This window comes from Pristiophorus japonicus, chromosome 22 (assembly GCF_044704955.1).
Source record: "Pristiophorus japonicus isolate sPriJap1 chromosome 22, sPriJap1.hap1, whole genome shotgun sequence".
Classification (NCBI taxonomy): Eukaryota; Metazoa; Chordata; class Chondrichthyes; family Pristiophoridae; genus Pristiophorus; species Pristiophorus japonicus.
Window position 1 is genome coordinate 14297238 of NC_091998.1, and position 21114 is coordinate 14318351.

Consider the following 21114-nt stretch of genomic DNA (forward strand, 5'->3'; position numbering starts at 1 on the left):
TAGCAACTAAATATTACTTTCAGACTTGCCTTATCTTTTATACTCTTTTACAACTGTGGTGGTGTCCTGCACTTTGGGCCTTCATCTTCGTTTCTCAGGATTTAAAACGCATTCCAGTATAGATGTGTGTTCTTTAACCTAATCATGGTAGTTAGTTTCATGGTGCACCTAATGCTACTTGCTGCAACCTAGAGTTAAAACTTTGACTCTTCATTTAAAATAAAATATAAATGAGTAAGAGCCATTAAAATAAGTTGTGTATGAGCATTGGTGATTAAGTTATTGAGTTGTGTACAAACGCAGGGATGCAGAAAAACCAAGGGCAGGTCTCATTTTAAAAAGTCAGGTGCAGTAAGTAGCTATTTGTCAAAGAGAATTTGTTTCCACTAAGTTTTAAACCCATTTAAAAAAAAAAAAAAAAATACTGATCATCAATCATTTAATGTGGCCACTGGAAAAAACAATTCCTTTGATTTGCACTTTTTATATCCTCTGGTTTGCTGATTTGATTAATGCTCCTTATTTATTTAGAAATAATTAATATCAAAGCTTCGATAACATCTTGTGATGAGACCATTGTAATTAGTATTACAAATGTCAGAAGCTGAATTGAAATTGTAATGATATAGCTTTGATTCAGCTAAAGTAGGCACCAGTTTAGGCAACAGCATTTAATACAGTATTACAAAGCTAATATACATTAAGAGTTACTACAAACATATTTGAAGCTCACCACAGTTTAAAAAGTGGTTGTATTATGCATGTTGCATTAATATCTTGACTAAAACTAGTATTCTTAAACTATACAGTTGAAAATGGTTTATGTAATTTGATCATATTCAAATTATATAAGCACAGCATTCACATAAGCAATAACCTATAAATTATATCAGATTAACCCAATTGTCACAGGTTCTGCAGTCTACATCCTTCAGTCTGAGCGCTGTCAACAATTAATGCTAACCCAAGTGCCAAGTTATAAAGCCCTGTGTGCCCATTTCAGTAGTTCAGGTGGACTTTAAGAATTCCATGAATTTTTGAAGAAGAGCAGCGAGTTCTCCTAGTGTCCTGGCTAACATTCCACCCATAATCAAAGCCACCGCTCAGTCCACCATCCCAGTTCAGTTTCTGTCAACTTCCCATTTATACCAATTACTTAATTTGCTGATTATAATTTCCAGGGTCCAGAGCACTCTTCAGCCAGACCAGAACGATTCCTACAGATGAGCAATGAAGATTCAGATTCATATCCTGTGAGTTTAAGTATCAGTCTATTATGCTAATTATGTACCCACGGAAGACATGTAACAGTGAACTAGTATCCATATAAAATAACTAAAGACATTGGGGCTGAAATTCAGGGTTCCGATAAGGCCCGTTAACGGCAGTTTGCGGCGGGCCTGTGGCGGAATCCAATGGCTGCCGCTTTGCCGTCAAACTGGCCGCCACGACCAAAATTTACCTCTGGTTTTTGGGACGTTGTTGATTTCCGTGGTGGTATGGGACTTGCAGTAGTGATGACGCAATCAAAGTGTGCACCACTGCCGCACTGTCCCTGAACCTATTTTCAGCAATAGGGCTGGCTGGTTAGTGACCGCGCTCTAGCCAGCTTTTTGGGTTGGTGCACAGTTGGAGGCCACCAGCTGATATGTTGCAATCGGGTTGTTGTTGAGCAAGATGTTCATGGATTTTTGTGGAACTTTGGAAAAACGGCAGCAGCCTTGAGAACTTCTGCCAAGTGAGTAAACCTTTTCCCCTCTCTCATTAGTCGTGACCGGTGGGAGTCATTCTCTGCTCCAGAGTCTACCAAGTAAGGGTCGAGCCTGCAGCCATAATGGGATCAGTTTTGACAGGGTCTGTACATTGTCAGAAGTAGGATGGCACACAGGAGGAGGTGTCGCCTTCAACAGGTTCTGAGGCAGTGGGCAAGGGAGGCAGCAGCCATGGCTGCCCAACATGTAGAAGGGCCTGCAGATGGTCTAAATGTCAAGAGGCTGGCCAGGAGGGGGATGGTGTGAGCAGGAGGGTCAGGTATGCTGACCCCCCCCCCCCCCCCCCCCCCCAGATTGTGTGCGAGGAGCCTTGCCAGTAGCAGCCTGCAAAGGCTCCGCAACATCAGCAGGAAGGGGGAGAAGACGCTCAGCCAGCTGGCATGGGAGGGGACCAGCGCATATCTCTGGCAAGGAGGCCCTACTGTCCAAGGGTCAGTTCTCCTTCCTACAGCTCAGCAATGAGCAATGTGTGAGAAGGCCTTGATTTTTGAAGGACATCCTGACCGAGCTCTGCAATGTCCTGTGGCCAGAACTGGAGCCTCTCAAGGACAGCTCTCAGCGTAGAGACAAAACTGACAATAGCTCTGAACTTTTACGCTACCGGCTTGTTCCAGTCTGCAAGTGCAGACATCTCTAACATTTCGCAATTCTCCGCCCAACCGGCAGGTCACCAATGCGCTGCACAAGAGAAGACTCCAATATATATCCTTCCCCATGACCAGGGAGAAACAGTTGGAGCGCCAGGCCAGATTTGTCTAGATTGCAGGTTTCCCCAGGTGGCCATCGACGGCACACATGTCTGACTGAGGGTGCCACAGCACCATCCAGAAATATTCATCAACAAAAAGGGATACCACTCCCTCAATGTGCAGCTGGTGTGCGACCACCAACCAAGGATCCTAGCAGTTGATGCCAGGTATCCAGGCAACAGCCATAATGCCTTCATCCTGCGCCAGTGCAGTGTGCCCGCCCTCTTCACTGGGCCAAACCAAGATTGTGGGTAGTTCCTTGGGAATAAGTAATATCCCCTGTCCACTTGGCTGCTCACTCCACTTTGCAACCTCAGAAGGCTGCAATTTACAAAGGACATCCTGACCGAGCACTGCAATGTCCTGCGGCCAGATCTGGAGCCTCACACAAGACTGAGGACAGCTCTCGGCGTAGGAACAAAACCTCACTCCACTTCGCAATCCTAGGCCAAGCATGCCTATAACATCGCTCATTCTAGCACCAGGTGCATCATTGAGCACTGCATTGGCATACTGAACCAAAGGTTCTGTTGCCTGGACTGCTCTGGTGGCGCATTGCAGTACTCGCCTGAACGAGTCTCCATCTTTGTGGTTGTCTGCCGCATAACCTGGCTGTCATGAGGGGACAGCAGCTGGAGGTCGATGCAGGAGGAGGAGAAGGAGGACCAGGATGCATGTCGTGAGTCACCCAAGAGGCATCGTCGCCATCCCAACCCTGCAAGGGAACTGCAGACATGTGTGATTGCTGCTAGATTCAGATAACTTCATCCCCACATGAGCCTTCAGCTTCTACTTTCCATGGCCATCCCAATGAATGCCTTGATACATAATTGCTCAACATCACATTATACACCTGCCCAGATATAGGTACAAAAAATAAAAATGTAATACATAATTAGATCACTTCAAGCAACTAACACTTTTCTGCACAGTTTTTTGTTGTAACATCTATACATCATTCTCACCCTTGTGCATCTCCTTATAACCCTTCTTGCGTGTGCCTACCCTACTACTGCGCCTCAGACCCATGTGGCTGCCTCATGGGTCTGTGAAGGCTGCTGTGTTCCCTTTATGGAAGCTGCAGATGTCCTTCTAGGATGCCCTCCTTTAGGCCTGGAAGGGCCCGGGTGCAGACTGGTCAGCACCTTGCTGGGAGGGTTCACTCTGGCGAGGCCATAGCAGCGGTACTCGTGGGAAAAAGGCGGTAAGTGCATCAGCACTGAATTTCGGCCCCATTCAGAATAAAGTAATCCTTATGTCGAAATCAATGAACTACTGATTGTTGACCAACTTTGATGCACCTTCATTATCTGTGTAAAACACAAGTAGAAATTATCAAACGAAAACATGAAAGCGATATTCACCTGGCTGCTTTTAATTATATGGGGTAGAATCTGCATCAGACATGATCCTAAGTGTACCTTGCAATCCCTTGTATTGGTTTTATTTGTAGTTATCTCAAATCCCATTTACAATTTATTGTTTTGCATTAAATAAGCCAAAGTCTGGTTTTGTGGCAACGAGCGCACACACATTTGTTTCAAAACCAGATAAATTAACTCCTATACTTGTGTAGAACAAAACGCCACGGGACATTTTATTATGTTAAAAGGCGCTATATAAATATGTTTACAGAGCTTGTGTAGAGCAAAACGAGGTATTGGACTGGATTACACACAATTTTTAGCGGTAGTAATCAGTGGCCCGGAATTTTTGATTGTAATGACAGCAAAACTGTTAGCGCTCCCGTTCATTGCTGTATGAAACTGACAGCAACTTCTGGTGTCCGCACATGTCCAATTAAACGTGGAAATCCGGAAGTTGTCAGTGATACCCTGCTCCTCCACAGGGTGTACTGTTGCAGTCTTCGCAGATGCAATCAGCACAGAATCAATGAATTGATGAGAGCTTCAGCTTTTTATGCAATATTCTCACTGCAAAAACTTGACAATGTTGAGCCTTGTTGAATGTGGATTAACTGAATTTTTTTAATGGCGTTCTAAGTTATAATTACTGAACAACTTCTCTGGCCCTGTAAAACTAATTTTATAAATGTGGAGTGTCATTCCCTCCGGAACATTTAGATATTCCATTATTTTTAAAATCATTATATATTTTTTAAGCTTGTTTGATATTTCAGCTTCTACCTTAATTCCATGTGTATGCCCCAATCTTTATTTCTCTTTCTGTAAAATGATTAAAATGTGAATTATAAAACTGTTTTTGACTTCCTACTTTGCTATCTGAGAATTCTTCAATCTGATTGGTAATCAGCCTGCCTGCTGCCTGCATTGTTGCTAGGCTTCACAGATGGCGCCAAATTCAACATCACGTCGGAATAGAGGAAATTGACGCTCTAGAGGCCACTAAATCTTTGTGGGCAGCTTTTTTTGAAGTTAGCGGCGAGCGCTGTCCCGTTGCCACTGACAGCAAAATCCGGGCCAATGTTCCGACCCAAACGCTTCCTAGATGGATTCAAGAATTTAGTTTAATTTGCTTCTGTGTTGTAGCATTTTTGTGCCACCAATGCAAGGTCACAGCAAGATTGCAGCATTTCATTTGTTTCTCTAAATTATAAAAAATGAATAATTAACAAAACAAATTTCAAAAGGCAATTCTTTTAACAAAAATGCCACATGAATTCAATGTTTCGATGACTGGTTAAGGTCAGTCTCCTGGTTTTCCAATTCGGTGAAAATAAATTCTGTTGTCCTGTTTAGGTTTTGGTCAAGAACGTAAGGTACAGTCTCACTGAAAGCAATGTGTAAACTAATACTACAGTGAGCTGCTAAAACTTTTTTAAGTACATTACAATATGGCATTGTTTGTGATAGCTTTATCTGTGTATAAAGGCTAGGGATGCCTTAAGTAGATTTTATTAATATTTCTGGAGAACAATTTCAAATATTTTGCAACATGATTTCTGTCTTGATTTTATGAATAATAAGAATTTCTCTTCAGGGATATACTGAAGAATTTGAAGTAAAGCAACTATTTGACTGCAATTGGATTGTAGTAAACTGCTCCACACCAGCGAGCTACTTCCATGTGTTGAGGAGGCAGATCCTGCTACCATTTCGGAAGCCGGTAGAAAAACTTCCTTATTATTTTACCTTCATAGTCATTTATCATTTCATCAGAGAATGTTGCTTTTTCAGAAAACCTTTAAGCATTGCATTTTAAATTAAACAGATGTAGATTATTCACTACGCACATCACTGCTGTGTTGTGACATATACATTTTTACATATAACATTAATGTTCTGCACTTCATATTAATTTTAAACTTCTTCTGACTCTTGCCTTCTCAGTTGATTATCTTCACACCAAAATCCCTGCTAAGACACCCGGAAGCCAGGTCGCATTTTGATGAAATGGTGACTGGTAAGTTTTGCTTATTAAAAAGCAAAAAAGTATAAATCAAGCAACTACAATTTTACAAATGGCTTTGGAAAGAATTGTAAAAATTTCAAAACTGACATTATGGGGCGGAGTTTCCACTTTGGGCGCAATTGGCAATCCAGGCACAAACTAGAATCATAGAAATCTACAGCACGGAAGGAGGCCATTTTGGCCCATCGTGTCCGTGCCGGTCGACCAAGAGCTGTCCAGCCTAATCTCATTTTCCAGCACTTGGTCTGTAGCCCTGTAGGTTATGGTACTTTTAAGTGCACATCCAAGTATCTTTTAAATGTGGTGAGGGGTTTCTGCCTCTGCCACACTTTCAGGCAGTGAGTTCCAGACCCCTGCCACCCTCTGAAGAAATGTCCCCTTATATCTCCTCTAAACCTCCCCCCCAATTACTTTAAATCTATGGCCCCTAGTTGTTTACCCCCTCTGCCAAGGGAAGCAGGTCCTTCCTATCTACTCCATCCAGGCCCCCTTTAGCCTGTTCTAAAGAAAATAGACCCAGCATCTCCAATCTTTCCTCATAGCCAAAATTCTTCAGTCCAGGCAACATTCTTGTAAATCTCCTCTGTACCCTTTTCAGTACAATCACATCTTTCCTGTAATGTGGTGACCAGAACTGCACACAGTACTCCAGCTGCGGCCTAACCAGTGTTTTATACAGTTCAAGCATAACCTCCTTGCTCTTATTCCATTCCTCAACTTATAAAAGCAAGTAACCCATTTGCCGCCTTAACCACATATCTACCTGGCCTGCTACCTTCAGGGATCTGTGGACCTGCACTCCAAGGTACCACTGGATACCCCACTGGATACAGCCTTCCAGTCACAAAAACACCCATTAACCATTACCCTTTTCTTCCTGCCTCTGAGCTAATTTTGGATCCAACTTGCCATTTTGCCCTGGATGCCATGGGCTATTTTTGTGACCAGTCTGCCAAGTGGGACCTTATCAAAAGCTTTGCTAAAATCCATATACACTACATCATGCGCACTGCCCTCATTGACCCTCGTGGTTACCTCCTCTCAAAATTCGATCAACTTCGTCAGTGTGGGAAATTGCACTCCGCTTCCATTGAGGGGTGGTAAGGCCAATTCTGCGGCAGAAGCAGGACTTCCACGCTGGGGGCTAAAATTCCCGGCCCCAGAATGTTACCGCCCCCAAGATGGGAGCCTGTGCGGGGAGGCAGAGGGAAATGGAGGGGAGACGGGGGCTGGGGATGGAGGGGAGAGTGGTGGCGGTGCAGGGCGGGGGACGGGAGGGGCCATATTGCAGCGGAGGTCTGGGGGGGCGAAGTGTGTTGGAGGGGCGGGCCTGGGGGCTCTGTGCCTCGGTGCGGGGAGTGTTCAGAGTGGGGTGAACGGGTTGACTGCGCAGGTGGCGGTTGGTGGATGTGGTGTGGTTGGCGTCGCGCGGACGTGGCTCCGGGGTGGCCGGGGCTGGGGGCCCGACATCCGGGGGTGTTCGCCATTTGGGAAGGATTCTGAGGGACGGTGCGGGGGGAGTGTTCCCGGTGTTGGGTGGGTTCGGAGCCGGGGGGCGGGGGCACGGTCTTGGGATGGGGGGTGGGCTGTTTGGGGCTGGGATGGGGAGACGACTTCACTCGGGGAGTTGTTGGCCTGTGGGGTTCCTTGCCACGGAGAGTTGTTAATGCCAGTTCATTGGATGTGTTCGGGAGGGAGTTGAATGTGGTCCTTGCGGCTGGGGGGGTCGGTGGGTGTGGTGGGGGGGGGGGGATTGCTGGGGTGGGTGATCGGCCATGATCTTGTTGAATGGCGCTGCAAGCTCGAAGAGCCGAATGGCCTACTCCTGTACCTATTTTCTATGTTTCTATGTCAGACACAACCTTCCCTTGACAAATTTGTGCAGACTCCTTGATTAATCCATGTCTTTCTAAGGGAAGATTTACCCTGGCCTTCAGGATCTTTTCCTATAATTTTCCCACTACCGAGGTTAGGCTGACTAGCCTGTAATTACTCTGTCTATCCCTTTGTCCCATTTTAAACAAAGGTACAACATTAGCAGTCCTCTGGCACCGCACCTGTAGCCAGAGAGGATTGGAAAATGATGTTCAGAGCCGTTGCTATTTCCATGTTTGTTTCTCTTAACATTTCCTCCATCTGGGCCTGGAGATTTATCCACTTTCAAAGCTGCTAAGCCCCTTAATACTTCCTCTCTCACTATGTTTATCTTGTCTAATATTTGACACTCCTCCCTCATTGCAAAATCTGCATCACCCCTCTCTTTTTTGTGAAAACGGATGCAAAGTACTCATTCAGAATCCTACCCACATCTTCTGCCTCCACACACACAGGCCCCACTCTTTCTCTCGTTATCCTCTTACTCTTAATGTATTTATAAAACTTTTTGGATTTTCCCTGATTTTACTTGCCAACATTCTTTCATACTCTCTGCTTCCCTGGTATGTTTTTTAATTGTACCCCTGCACTTCTTATACTCTAAAGTTTCTGCAGTGTTGAGTTTTCGGTATCTGTCATAAGCTTCCCTTGTTTTCTTTATCTTACCCTGCATGTCCCATCACATCCATGGACCTCTAGATTTGTTAGCCCCACCCTTTTTTTTTAAAAGGGAAAATACTTGCTCTGTACCCTAGGATATCCTCCTTTAGTGCCTCCCATTGCTTTGACACTAATTTAACATCAAGTAGCTGTTTCCAATCCACTTTGGCCAAATCCCATCTCAGCTCAGCAAAATTGGCTTTACCCCAATTGAGAACTTTTATTCCTGGCCCCCCTTTGTCCTTTTCCATAACTACCCTAAAGCTTACTGAATTATGATCACTAGCACTGAAATGCTCTCCCACTGATGCCCCTTCCACCTGCGCCTCTTTATTCTACAAAACCAAGTCCAGAACTGCCCCCTCCCTTGTTGGGCTTGTTGCATACTGGCTAAAGAAGTTATCCTGAATGCATTTTAGGAATTCTGCACCCTCTGTACCATTCACACTACCTTTTTCCCAGTTAATATTAGGGTAGTTGAAAGCCCCCACTATTACAGCTCTATAGCTTTTGCACTTCACAGCAATTTGCCCACATATTTGTTGTCCTATCTCCCTCTGACTGCTTAGGGGTCTGTAATACACTTCCAGTAGTGTGGTCGCCCCTTTTTTGCTCTTTAATTCAACCCATATGGCCTCGTTTGATGACCCCTCTAACATCATAACCCTTCTCATAGCTGTAATTGTTTCTTTAATCAATACTGCGACCACCCCCCCCTCCTTTTTATCCCCCTCTCTATCCTGTTTGAAAGCCCTGTAACCAGGAATGTTGAGCTGCCATATCTCCCCTCCTTACAGCCATAATATCGTACTCCCAACTGTCAATATGTGCTTTCAGCTCATCTGTCTTATTTCCTATACTCCTTGCATTGAAGTAGATATCATTTAGTATTGCCAAACTCTCTCGTCTATTTTCCAGACCTGTTTCCACTGTCTTCCAAATTCACTTTCTACTTTTACTTCTTAGCTGCCCAATTCCAGCTTTGCTTCTCTCCCCACTGAATCTATTCTGCGGTTCCCATCTTCCTGCGAAGCTAGTTTAAATACTCATCAACAGCACTAGCAAAACCTCCCACGAAGTCCCGGCTCTGTTGAGGTGCAACTCGTCCAGCTTGTACAGGTCCCACCTCCCCCAGAAATGAATTCTTTACTCAAATTTCCACTCAAACTCATTTGCATATCGCCAAATGTAAAATCTTCCATGAACCAGTGGTAACCTGGTGCAGTTTTATTACTGCAACTGAAAATTGCTTTATCACAAAAAATAAGCATCTGTAACCAGTGTCGAGTCCACCACCTGTGAGTGACCCAATTTTAAATAACTGAAAATGACTTTTTTTTAAAAAAATTTTACAGAACCATTTACTAGTTTCATGGGTATACAGAAGTCAGTTTCTTAGTAAATAAATATTTTTTAATTTTTAAAAGCCTTTTAAAAGATACCCATTAGTGCCCTTGCGCCAACAAGACAGCTTAATTTTAAGAGCCGCCTCAAAGGGCTGCAAATGGGCGCAATTAGTGGAAACAAGTTGTGATGATTAATTTGATCTGGGTGTGGCCAGTTTTGTGGGCGGGGCACAAGATCACAGAAACTCATTTTACACTGGCTGTAATTTGTGCTTGAAATTCTTTGATCTTTTGCGCTGGTTTTGGCCAATTTTGGCTGAATAGCGGAAACTCTACCCCATATAACCAACTTTGAATTGTCAGCAAAAAGTATTAATGTTACAACATGAACTAACTGGTATACCAGAACAGTTTACTTAAGAGGTAATTATCCATTTTTACTTCTAACTAATTGGTCGTCTTAAGGACCAGGCACACCACTATTGAACGAAAATGATGTTTTGTGGCTTCTGTGTGAAAAGCTTCCGGATTGTTTGGATTTGAGATTAATGGCACCATTATCTTGGGAGAATCAAGTTACATTACTCTCTTTTTTCCCCACTGTTAAAATTATTGAAATAACCACCTGGTACTAAGGAAAAAAATCGAGGCCTAGACATTCATTGGGGCTGAGTATGTTAAACATTGATTAAAATATTTAAGTAAAGGTCCTATGCTTGGCTAGTGATTCATCACATAAAGACCCCTCCTCTATCCTAGCCTCGCCTCTAAAGTATGCGTGCTGCCCGTCTTTGAGCTGGTGCTTGCTAGGGTCAGATTAGGTAACGCTGCATCCTCTTCCTGAAGTGACAGAGGTATCTCCACATTTTCAGCATCTGAAATGAAAGGGAGGGATAAGGGTTAGATTTTAGTATGAAGGGAGAGCAGAGGAAGAAGTGGCTGGTGAAAGCAACTGCAGTTTGCTATGCAGCATGTGTAGGGTGAGATAGAACTATCAAGGGGAGATAGAAGTAAAAAGAGGATAAAGTGTGAAGGTAACATCTCCAGCGTTGCCACTCACTACGGCCATGATGATGAGGACAGTTTCTTCCACGGTGTTAGAAATTAGGAGTATCTAAAATGTGTATAGTTATGCAAATGAAATCATGACAGGAATAATACTGTTTAGATAATTGTGTTAGAACTTGAGACAAATGACTCTTCAGACTAGTGGTAGTGACATATGACCTTGCTTCTCAGGCTAGCTATCTGTTTGTAAGTTAGGATTTCTAGATTGTTTAATGTATCTTTAATTTGACCAACTGTGGCCCAATGCCTGTTTCTTCCATTATTGCTAATAACGATATTATAATGCGAAGTTAGGATTTTGACTTTGCTTAACAAAGCTGCTTTAAAAATGCATAAGTTAACTAGTATATGAGAATAGAATAAAGGATATCTTTGGGAATTTAATGATTAATTCCATGGTACAATAGTCTGATAATGGAATGAAACAGTTCGTTTTACTTGGCTAAAGCTACATGAGCAGCATGAACATAAATAACTTGTAACCAGCAGCTACGACCATCTGAAGGCTGAGAATGCATGTTTGAGAGGATAAGGATGGAAGAGATAGGAGGAAATCAGATGGATGGGAATTTTGAATGTATAAACGGGAAGGCATGTGAGCAAAGCATGAGGGAGGGTTTTCACCTGAAAATTAAGACTAAACTCGACATACCATTGGGCACCTTGGGTTAAGAGGAACCGTTGCAGGTTAAAGGGTGCTGTCCATATTCTACATCAGGTCCACCCCTAAAAAGCGAATGAAAGCAAGACTCGAAAAGCTCTTAGCACAAGCGGTGAAATGGAGAGCTTCCAAGAGTGATCACTAAGAGTGGACCCATGCTAACCCTAGTCTAACCCAGTTCTAGAAGAGAGATAGAGAGATAGAGAGGGAGAAAGGCCTTAAGCCGAAGAGCTGTCTGCGCACACCAGCTGTCTGCCCGATCAGGACCGGTACCAGCTGCTTGTCAGGGTCACATGTTTTTGCTGTATAACTAGTGTGTTATAGTCTGTCTTAAACTCTGATTAAGTACCCACCATATTGGTTTGCACTCGGTCCTGATTATTTGAAAGACCAAAGATACGTTAATCTCAACAATGGGCAGAGGGTATGTAGGTGGGCTCTCCCTCCACTAGTGGCAGCCTCGTCATGCAGGTTGTGCGCAACCTTCTGTAAGAAAGGAGTGTATTGGTGACGGTCTTGTTAGGTGTTGCGAGAACGTGCCACAGTTGGTATGCAGTGTGTAAGATGTGAGGTGTAGGGAACTGAGGGTTGCAATAGTAGTAAGTGTGTCAGTATGAGGACAAGGAGGTGGAATGAAGTCTTGTGCGATTATGAGAGAGTGAAAGGAAACTGGGGAAAGATAGTATTGTTAGTGGTATGGCTGGAGGTGTGAGCAGAGAGTAAGAGAGCAGTATGACAACTCTGGTAATGTCATTGAACTTCAGCATTGCAGCCATGTCCTGGGAGCTAAACTCCTGAAATTGACCTCCACTACAAGCTCTTCCCACCAGTGACAGAGGTGTTGCCTGGGCAGGGACCAGGAACTCCATCCAGCAGCCAGAGTGCACCTTACCTTTAAAAGATTCTAGCTAACTTTAAGTTGGAAATTCACTCAGAACTTGGGCTGGGCGGTTCCAGTTACACATTCCAAAGGAACTTCAAGGTGTGGCTTATCCTCCAAGGGGACCAAACACAGAAACGGCTGCATTTCAGTTAATACAAATAGACGCATTCTTTAACGTGCTGCCTAGGGTCACATGAAGAGGCAAGTGAAGCATAGGTCCCGCCCCTTGCATTATCTGGTGCGATCGGGTTTTAAGGTGCATGTATTTAATGTGTCAGCCAGACTGTCTCCATTTTTGTTATCCTGAAGGGTAGAGGAACTGATGCAGTGTAAAAATGGTAATAAATACCAGCACTCTTCTTTTCAGCCTTGGGACCAGAGGTTGAATGCAACTCAGATTATTACGCTGAAAGTCTCTCTAATATCTGTAGAGATCCTTGTCCCCTTTTGTATTTCAAATGTTGTACTTGTACACTTGTAAGTTTGGCCTGAAACTCAACTATTGAGCCACTGTCCTTCTGATCGTGTTTCATCTGAGACCTCCAAAGGTTGGTGGTCATCTCGCAGTGCAAGATGAGGAATCAACTTAATACCATAGAATTCTTCATGAATCATGCATAAATGCAGTTGTTTACATTTACTGATGTGAGTTGCAGTTCTTAGATTGACCAGCAGTGTGCCAGTATCCAAGTATAACATCAGATGGAGAGTTTATATTGTGGCTAAAATTCCAGTCGGAGGCTTCCTTTGGATGAGCGCCTCCAACCCGAAATTTTTTTGCGAAAGTACTTGGTGGTCCCAGAGGCACCTTCAATTGCGTTCGGAGGCCTTCATTTGATGCGCAGCGTACAGGGAGAGGACTTTCCCCGTATATGTGAAAAAACTGGAGTCACATGGGCCTGAACCACCAATCACTGCATTATTCTCATTGATGATGAGAACTCCGTTTTTACCAGTTCCCATTATTATCATGAGAATAAACCCCTAAGACAAGAAACACAACATAATAAATAAAATGCCTCATATTTAAAATTAATTGAAATTAAAGTTAATTAAATGTTTTGGAAAAAATGTATTTTGACTTTTTTTTTTATTGTGTTTTAATACGGTTTAAAATAAACTTGCCTTAATGGACAGGATTTTTAAACGATGTGCTTTTAAATTTAATTTTTATATGTTTTATACATTTTAAAACTCTTACACTGGTAAAAGTAGGCTATGCTCCTGCTTTCACCAGGCGTAAGAGTTTGAAGGACGTACGCTGGGCATGAATTGGGCAAATAGCGCAATCTCACCCGTGCGAATGTCCTTCTGGGGATGCACAGGATTTGTCAGGACAAATCTTGACAGATCGGAAAATCCGATTTACGGTGCATGCACATCGCGCCCTGAAAACGGGCTTTTGTGAGTCCTCGCTGGCTCCGTCCACACTTCGTACGGACCGGGTGAGGCCGGAATTTTAGCCCCATTGGGCATGCTGTGTTTATTTTTTAAAAAGTAAAGAATCTCAATGCATTGCACGTGTTCTTGTATAGTGATGCATGTTTCGAAGGAAGCTAAGGTAGCCAATGTTTGCTACACTAGCAATTCCAAATGAAAAATGATCAATTTCATTGTTTCATAGGTACAACGTTTCAACGCATCATTCCTGACAAAGGGCTTGCAGCTCAAAATCCAAATCAAGTGAAAAGACTGATTTTCTGCACAGGCAAAGTTTATTATGAGCTTGCAAAAGAAAGGATAAACAGAAAAATGGAGCAGGAGGTGGCTATTATTAGGTTGGAGCAGGTAAATGGAGTACAGAGAAGGAATTAAGATTTTGTGCAGAAATGGCTATGGAGTTCAATGTACCAAAAATGACATTTTGGGAGGATGTGATTTTCTTAGTTATAATCAAATTCAAAAGTGAAAATTGTTTTTGATCTTTATAATATTATAGCTGGGTTCCTGTGCTAGCCTGTCCACCATTTTCTATGCATTAAAGCAATTGTGCGTTGGTGAGTGCAAAAGCGGAAAACTCCGATCTGTTTTTTTACTGAAATATAATTGCAAAAAGGAACAATCTGTACATTGGCTGCAACCTCTGCAGGTTTAATACTGTGATACAAGAAAACAAGGTGGCACATTGGATCTACACACTCTTTTCACTTCTAGAACCTGGTCTGAAGGGATGAAGTAAAAAAGTCTCACCGTTTCTTTGTCTGTGATGGTTCTGAGTGAAATTAGTGGGAGTGTCAACCCAGTTCTTGGTGTCATTGCAAGTCTGTTGTACAAAGCAGCCTATTGTTTGGCAATGTAAGATTTATTCAGAAGCCTTGAGACTGACTGGTGTGTGAAATGGAAATATCTCAACAGAGCTATCTGAGTGCTTTTCTGTTGTTTGGCTTGGTTGTGTGAAAGGAGCTCTACCCTAAAGAATATATTCTATAACTCCTTTTAAAATTAGTGTGTTTCAGCTTGCTGGAGGATTTTCAATATAATTCAATTGGTCAATTTCAAAGTGTTCATTTCTATCAAAATTTAGACTTTTGGGAAATGTGTATTCCTCACAGGACTTTAGTTTTTTAACCAATAGCTAAACCTTTTTGGGGTCAGATTATATAGTTATAAATTGCAGGTAAAAAAAGATGTCCATACAGTAATCGATTTTATACAATTGGTGATGTACCGTTGTATTTGTGTAACTGTGTATTGCACAAGAGCATCATCCTGAGCCACCATTAGATTATTTGAGAAAGTATTTAATTGATTAACCAGATGTGTAATTGCAATAACCAAAATGTTTTATGCCTTTTTCAGAAGGGGATAGATGCGCTGGGGATAGAAAGATAAAATTTCTTTAGGTTCTGACTTGCATTTTTTCCCCACATTTTTATCTATTATTATGTCACCTGTTTGCAGTTATCTCCATTTCCCTTTGATCTTCTAAAAGCGGAAGTTGAGAAATGTCCTGATGCTGAACTTATCTGGTGCCAAGAAGAGCACAAAAACATGGGCTACTATGACTATGTGAAGCCTCGTTTCAGAACACTCCTACAGTATGATAAGCCTGTTTGGTAAGTATCTAGAGTCAAGTTATTATTGTATTTTCTACTTGTGTTGGTGTAGGAAAAGAAAGATAAATGATTGTCAAAGAGAAATTGAAACTGGAGCTTGGCATTGGTTCAGGTCGCACTCGTATTTGGTACCACAACTTGTACAGTAAAAACATAATTCTACACGTTTGCCATGGCTCAGTTGGTAGCACTCTCCCTTCTACCTCTACCAGAATGTTGTAGGTTCAAGTCCTACTCTGAGCACAAAATCCGAGCTGACACTCCAGTGCAGTACTGAGGAAGTCAGGTGCCGTCTTTCTGATGAGACGTTAAACCTAGACCCCCTTAAGTGTATGTAAAATATCCCATGACACTATTTCAAAGAAGAGCAAGGTAGTTATCGCCTGGGGAGTTCTGGCCAATATTTATCCCTCGACCATTATCACTTTTATTTTTTTTTTAATTATCTGGTCATCATCCCATTGCTGCTTGTGGAGCCTTGCCACCCATTGGTTGTTGCGTTTCCTACATTACAACAGTGACTACACTTCAAAAGTACTTCATTGGCTATAAAATGCTTATTTGACCTCCTGAGGTAGTAAAAGGTGTTTTATAGTACAAGTCTGTCTTTATACTAGTGCAAGTCTTTTACATGAGCAGCTAGGGCATCCAATACATAATCTAGGCCAACACTTCAGTGCAGTACTGAGGGTGTACTGACCTTGGGATGAACTATTAAACTGAGGCTCCACAAAAAATAGATTGGCCATTCATCTCATTAGTGGTTTTGGAACCTTGCTATGTTCAATTTGACTGCTGTATTTTCTCTCCTAACTTCAATAAATGATTCAAGGGATGTTCTGAACGATGTGCTCAGTTGTTCTGTAAATACAAACTTTCTCTGTTTCTTGCTTTTTCCCTTTATTTGTTGTGAAGTTTTAACATAATTTGTCGTGATCCAGAGGCAACAGCTGTCTTTGGTGCAGCTTGACTCTGCTGCATTGATGTATTTGGGGAAGAGTTCAGAGAGAAGTGGGAAAGATAATTCTAGGACTGAGAGTTCTTAAGTTGCAATGAGAGACTCTCAGAATTGACATTGTTTTCACTGGAGACAGGAAGATTGAGAGAGGCTATTATCCGGCTTTTTAAAGCTGGAAGGCATAAGAACATAAGAAATAGGAGCAGGAGTAGGCCATTTGGCCCCTCGAGCCTGCTCCGCCATTCAATAAGATCATGGCTGATCTGATCTTGGCCTCAACTCTACTTCCCTGCCCACTCACCATAACTCTTGACACCTGTGTCGTTCAAAAATCTGTATCTCCACCTTAAATATATTCAATGACCTAGCCTCCACAGCCCTGTGGGGAAGAGAAAGATTCACGACTCTCAGAAGAAATTCCTCCTCATTTCCGTTTAAAATGGGTGACCCCTTATTCTGAAATTATGCCCCCTAGTTCTAGATTCCCCCAAGAGGGGAAACATCATCTCTGCATCTACCCTGTCAAGCCCCTTCAGAATCATATGTTTCAATAAGATCCCCTCTCATTCTTCTAAACTCCAATGAGTATAGACCAACCTGTTCAACCATAATTCATAAGACAACCCCTTCATCTCGAGAATCAACCTCGTGAACCTTCTCTGAACTGTCTCCAATGCAAGTATATCCCTCCCTAAATAAGGAATAAGGGAGTAGGTTATTTAACTTGCACTGGAATCACAGAAATAGCTATGAAATAATTTTAACAATTTATATGTACAAACATCAGATGTGCTGGTAAAGATTCAAAAAAATATTTGTTTTAAGTATTCTTGTGTGAATGTAAAATTTAGTTCTCGCATGTGAAAATATGGAATGTCAGAGAGCAAATATATAACATGGCTTAATCACTTTTTAAGGAGGGAATTCAGGTCTTTCTCTGGAATGCAGTTGCAGGTGTTAATATTTAGTAATCTTATTTGGTCAGAATTTGAAATTTAGTGTGGACAATTTTTCTTCTACAGTCCAAACTGTCTCCAATTTAAAGCAATTTACTGATAATTAAATTATAATCTAGATAATAATTATAGTATTTTATCAGTGGTATCTGTTAAACAATTTATCCAGATCTGCAAATAATTACAAGAGTAGATTTTAAATTTTAGGATAGCAGATAGTGAATATTTTTCAAGCAAGGAATATTTTTTATATTTATGTTCAGCTATTTGGAGCTCACATCAAATGTCATTCTGTTTAAACTGATTTATTAATCTTCCTACAGGTATGTTGGACGTGAACCTGCAGCAGCACCTGCCACAGGTAATAAGAATACTCACCTTACAGAGCTGCAGTACATCTTGGACACATCCTTCAACCTCCAAGCTTTTGAGGGCATGACGTTTTAGATCAAATGAAACCAGTCTTCATGTGGGCATATAATTGGGTGGTGTTTCAGGGAAATGCACTTCTTAAACTGCTGAGAAATACCGCACAAATAAGCGCTGTTCACTTCTTATCTTTTTCCCCATTGCTCTCATTCCATGCATAAATAATGTCTTATAGATTTTTTTTCAGTTTTTTTTTTTATTTTTCAAGTAAGCTGGATAATTTAAACATTGCTTTTATATTTTTGTTTAAGTAAGGTGTGAACGTGCAAGTTGAGGACCAGGAAAAAGGAAGGATATAATCCAGTCATTTTATGCATTATAATCATTTTTGTTCAGTTAAGGTTTTTAAAAATAACTGTTCTTTTTGTTTGTTTTCCTTTCCTTTGTAATTTCAAAAGGCACAATATTGGGCTAGCTACAATAAAAAAAAAAAAATTTTAATACCATCACTCGGCTTTCTTGAGAAGGTGCCTATCATTGTACATGTAAAATTTCACCTTTATCAATGAAATGGTAGTTAAGAAGATAAAATAGACACTTCACATATAGCTGATTCTTGATGAAAGAATATTAACTGATTAGTATCTCTCAAAGCTCCATGACGAGAGGATACTTTCTCTATATAATGGTGGTTGGAAAATACTGAATTGGAATTTAATGTCATCATCAATATATACTGACAGGCGCTGACTTGATGTCCAGTCATATAGGTTTCTACCTATTACTGGAGGTATTTGTATCTTACTATTTGAGATTGCTAGTGACATCTACCATCAAAGGAAGCGTGTTTCTGCTGGGAGAGGTGGAAGTTTAGCAGAAAAGTAAGGAATGAGAATTTACACCACATCAACTTAAGGATTCATTCAGTGCAATGCATGTTTTTCTTAACTACCCCTCCATCCCAAGAAATAAACTGGGACCAGCAAGGTGCCTTCAGAATTGAACCGTTACCAATGGAGTGCATGTATTGATGGAACCTGATAAATGATAAAATCACAAGTGAATATTCAAGATCATCTTTGCTTGTGGAAGAAATTCTATATTCCATTGTTCACTATTTAGCATTCTATTTAAGTATATTTTACGTTATGAGCATAAGTATCTGTTTGAATGAGCTACTGTCCTGCCCACAAACATCAAAACAATAACACAAAATGGCTGCATATTTGGGGAAGGTTTCTGCTAGTTCTACCAGTAAGGCACTGGTTATCCTTAATTACTGAACAAAAACACATTGAATTTATATTTAAACGTGGTTGAATCATTTATTATGTAAAATGTGGCAAGCTGCCAATTTCTAAATTTGTTAAGAGCAAACTTAAACTCTTGTGTTTTGAGACCCAAACCAAATTGAAGTACATGGAGAAAATACTGTGAATCTTGCATGTGCATAGTCATTTTATTACTCCTGTTAAATTTTGTTTAATTGGCTACCATGAATCAGGGGAAGGATATTTGCAAGGGGAGTGGCTGCTATTCTTTTTCTTTATCTGTCACAACATGAAACTATATTTTATAAGTGGAACACTTGCACAACCCACTGTGCACTTAAGGATGGGATTCATCAGTGAATTCTGGATCTCTGCAGTAAGATTTGTTTCAATGGTCTCCACTTCCAATGTCACCCTTGACTAACCTTGACTGATCTCAAACAGCAAAATAATTGTTTTCTGTTTAAGCTGTTGTGGAGCTCTTACCACAATGAGGTGCATCATCTTATGGGGAAGGTCAAGAAAATAACTATGAAGAGCGATCCAATCCCTTAATGGGCAACTCCCTTTTAGTGAGATGGAGCAATGTTCCCTGATTTAATGGAGTTGGTGCTTTTAGAGGATTAGCACTAAGTCATAACAGTTTATACTGTTCCTCTTGAATTTGATGCAAAATAAAAAATGATAAAAGGACATTGGGTTATATTTTCCTGTTTTCTAATTTTAGCAAAAAGGTTGCTGCAAGTAAAAAGCAGTTAACAGAGTAAAAAAGGAACTTTTGGGTGTATGGGGAAAGGGATAGATAAGAATCACATTGTGGCACATCAATGTAGAAATCATAAATGCTGAAGACCTGCATATGTAGGAGACAATGAATTAATAGAAGAGCAATTATTGCAGCAAAATATTGATGAAGCTACACACTGCAACATAATTCCCCCATATCAAGGGACTTTGATAATGTTAAAAACTGAATGTTTCTTGCGATTTGTTGCGTATATAGAGCCTGTTTTATTGTAATCATTGAGCCATCACGTCTATGTCGAACTGTCAATCAATTTTCTTCCTCATTGGTTAAGTATTAAAGTATGTTTTTCACATTTCTGATTATTTTTAAATGTCATTATGTACCAGTCATGTTATATCAAACCTTTCTTAATATTTGCTTCCCCACAAAAGTTCTGCATAGAAACATAGAAAAATAGGTGCAGGAGTAGGCCATTCGGCCCTTCGAGCCTGCACCGCCATTTAAGAAGATCATGGTTGATCATTCCTTCAGTACCCTTTCCTGCTTTCTCTCCATAACCCTTGATCCCCTTAAGGAGCCATATCTAACTCCCTCTTGAATATATCCAGTGAACTGGCATCAACAACTCTCTGTGGCAGGGAATTACACAGGTTAACAACTCTGAGTGAAGAAGTTTCTCCTCATCTCAGTCCTAAATGGCCTACCCCTGATCTGGACTTCCCCAACATCGGGAACATTCTTCCCGCATCTAACCTGTCCAGTCCCGTCAGAATCTTATATGTTTCTATGAGATCCCCTCTCATCCTTCTAAACTCCAGTGAATAAAGGCCCAGTTGATCCAGTCTCTCCTCATATGACAGCCCAGCCATCCCTGGAATCAGTCTGATGAACCTTCGCTGCACTCCCTCAATAGCAAGAATGTCCTTCCTCAGACTAGTAGACCAAAACTGAACACACTATTCCAGGTGAGGCCTCACTAAGCCATGTACAACTGCAGAAAGACCTCCCAGCTTCTATATTCAAATCCTCCAGCTATAAAGGCCAGCATACCATTTGCCTTCTTTACCACTTGCTGTATCTGCATGGCCACCTTCAGTGACTGATGAACCATGACCCCCAGGTCTCGTTGCACCTACCCATTTTCTAATCTGTCGCCATTCAGATAATATTCTGCCTTCGTGTTTTTGCCCCCAAAATGAATAACCTCACATTTATCCACATTATACTGCATCTGCCATGCATTTGACCACTCACCTAACCTGTCCAAGTCACCCTGCAGCCTCTTAGCATCCTCCTCACAACTCCCACCGCCACCCAGTTTAGTGTCATCTGCAAACTTGGAGATATTA

General features: G+C 41.5%; 1 protein-coding gene across 3 annotated transcripts in view; it reads left to right on the plus strand.

The window, feature by feature from the left end:
- The window catches only part of LOC139234868 (2-oxoglutarate dehydrogenase-like, mitochondrial), a 115405-nt gene extending 95324 nt beyond the window's left edge, over positions 1-20081 (plus strand). For all 3 annotated transcript variants that reach the window (XM_070865665.1, XM_070865664.1, XM_070865663.1), the window contains exons 18-23: positions 1182-1253; positions 5483-5608; positions 5833-5905; positions 14032-14195; positions 15309-15463; positions 17701-20081. In XM_070865665.1, the coding sequence (XP_070721766.1) occupies positions 1182-1253; positions 5483-5608; positions 5833-5905; positions 14032-14195; positions 15309-15463; positions 17701-17824 (714 nt within the window). In that variant the 3' untranslated portion in view covers positions 17825-20081. The remainder of the gene's footprint in view (positions 1-1181; positions 1254-5482; positions 5609-5832; positions 5906-14031; positions 14196-15308; positions 15464-17700) is intronic.
- The last annotated feature ends 1033 nt before the right edge of the window (positions 20082-21114 follow it).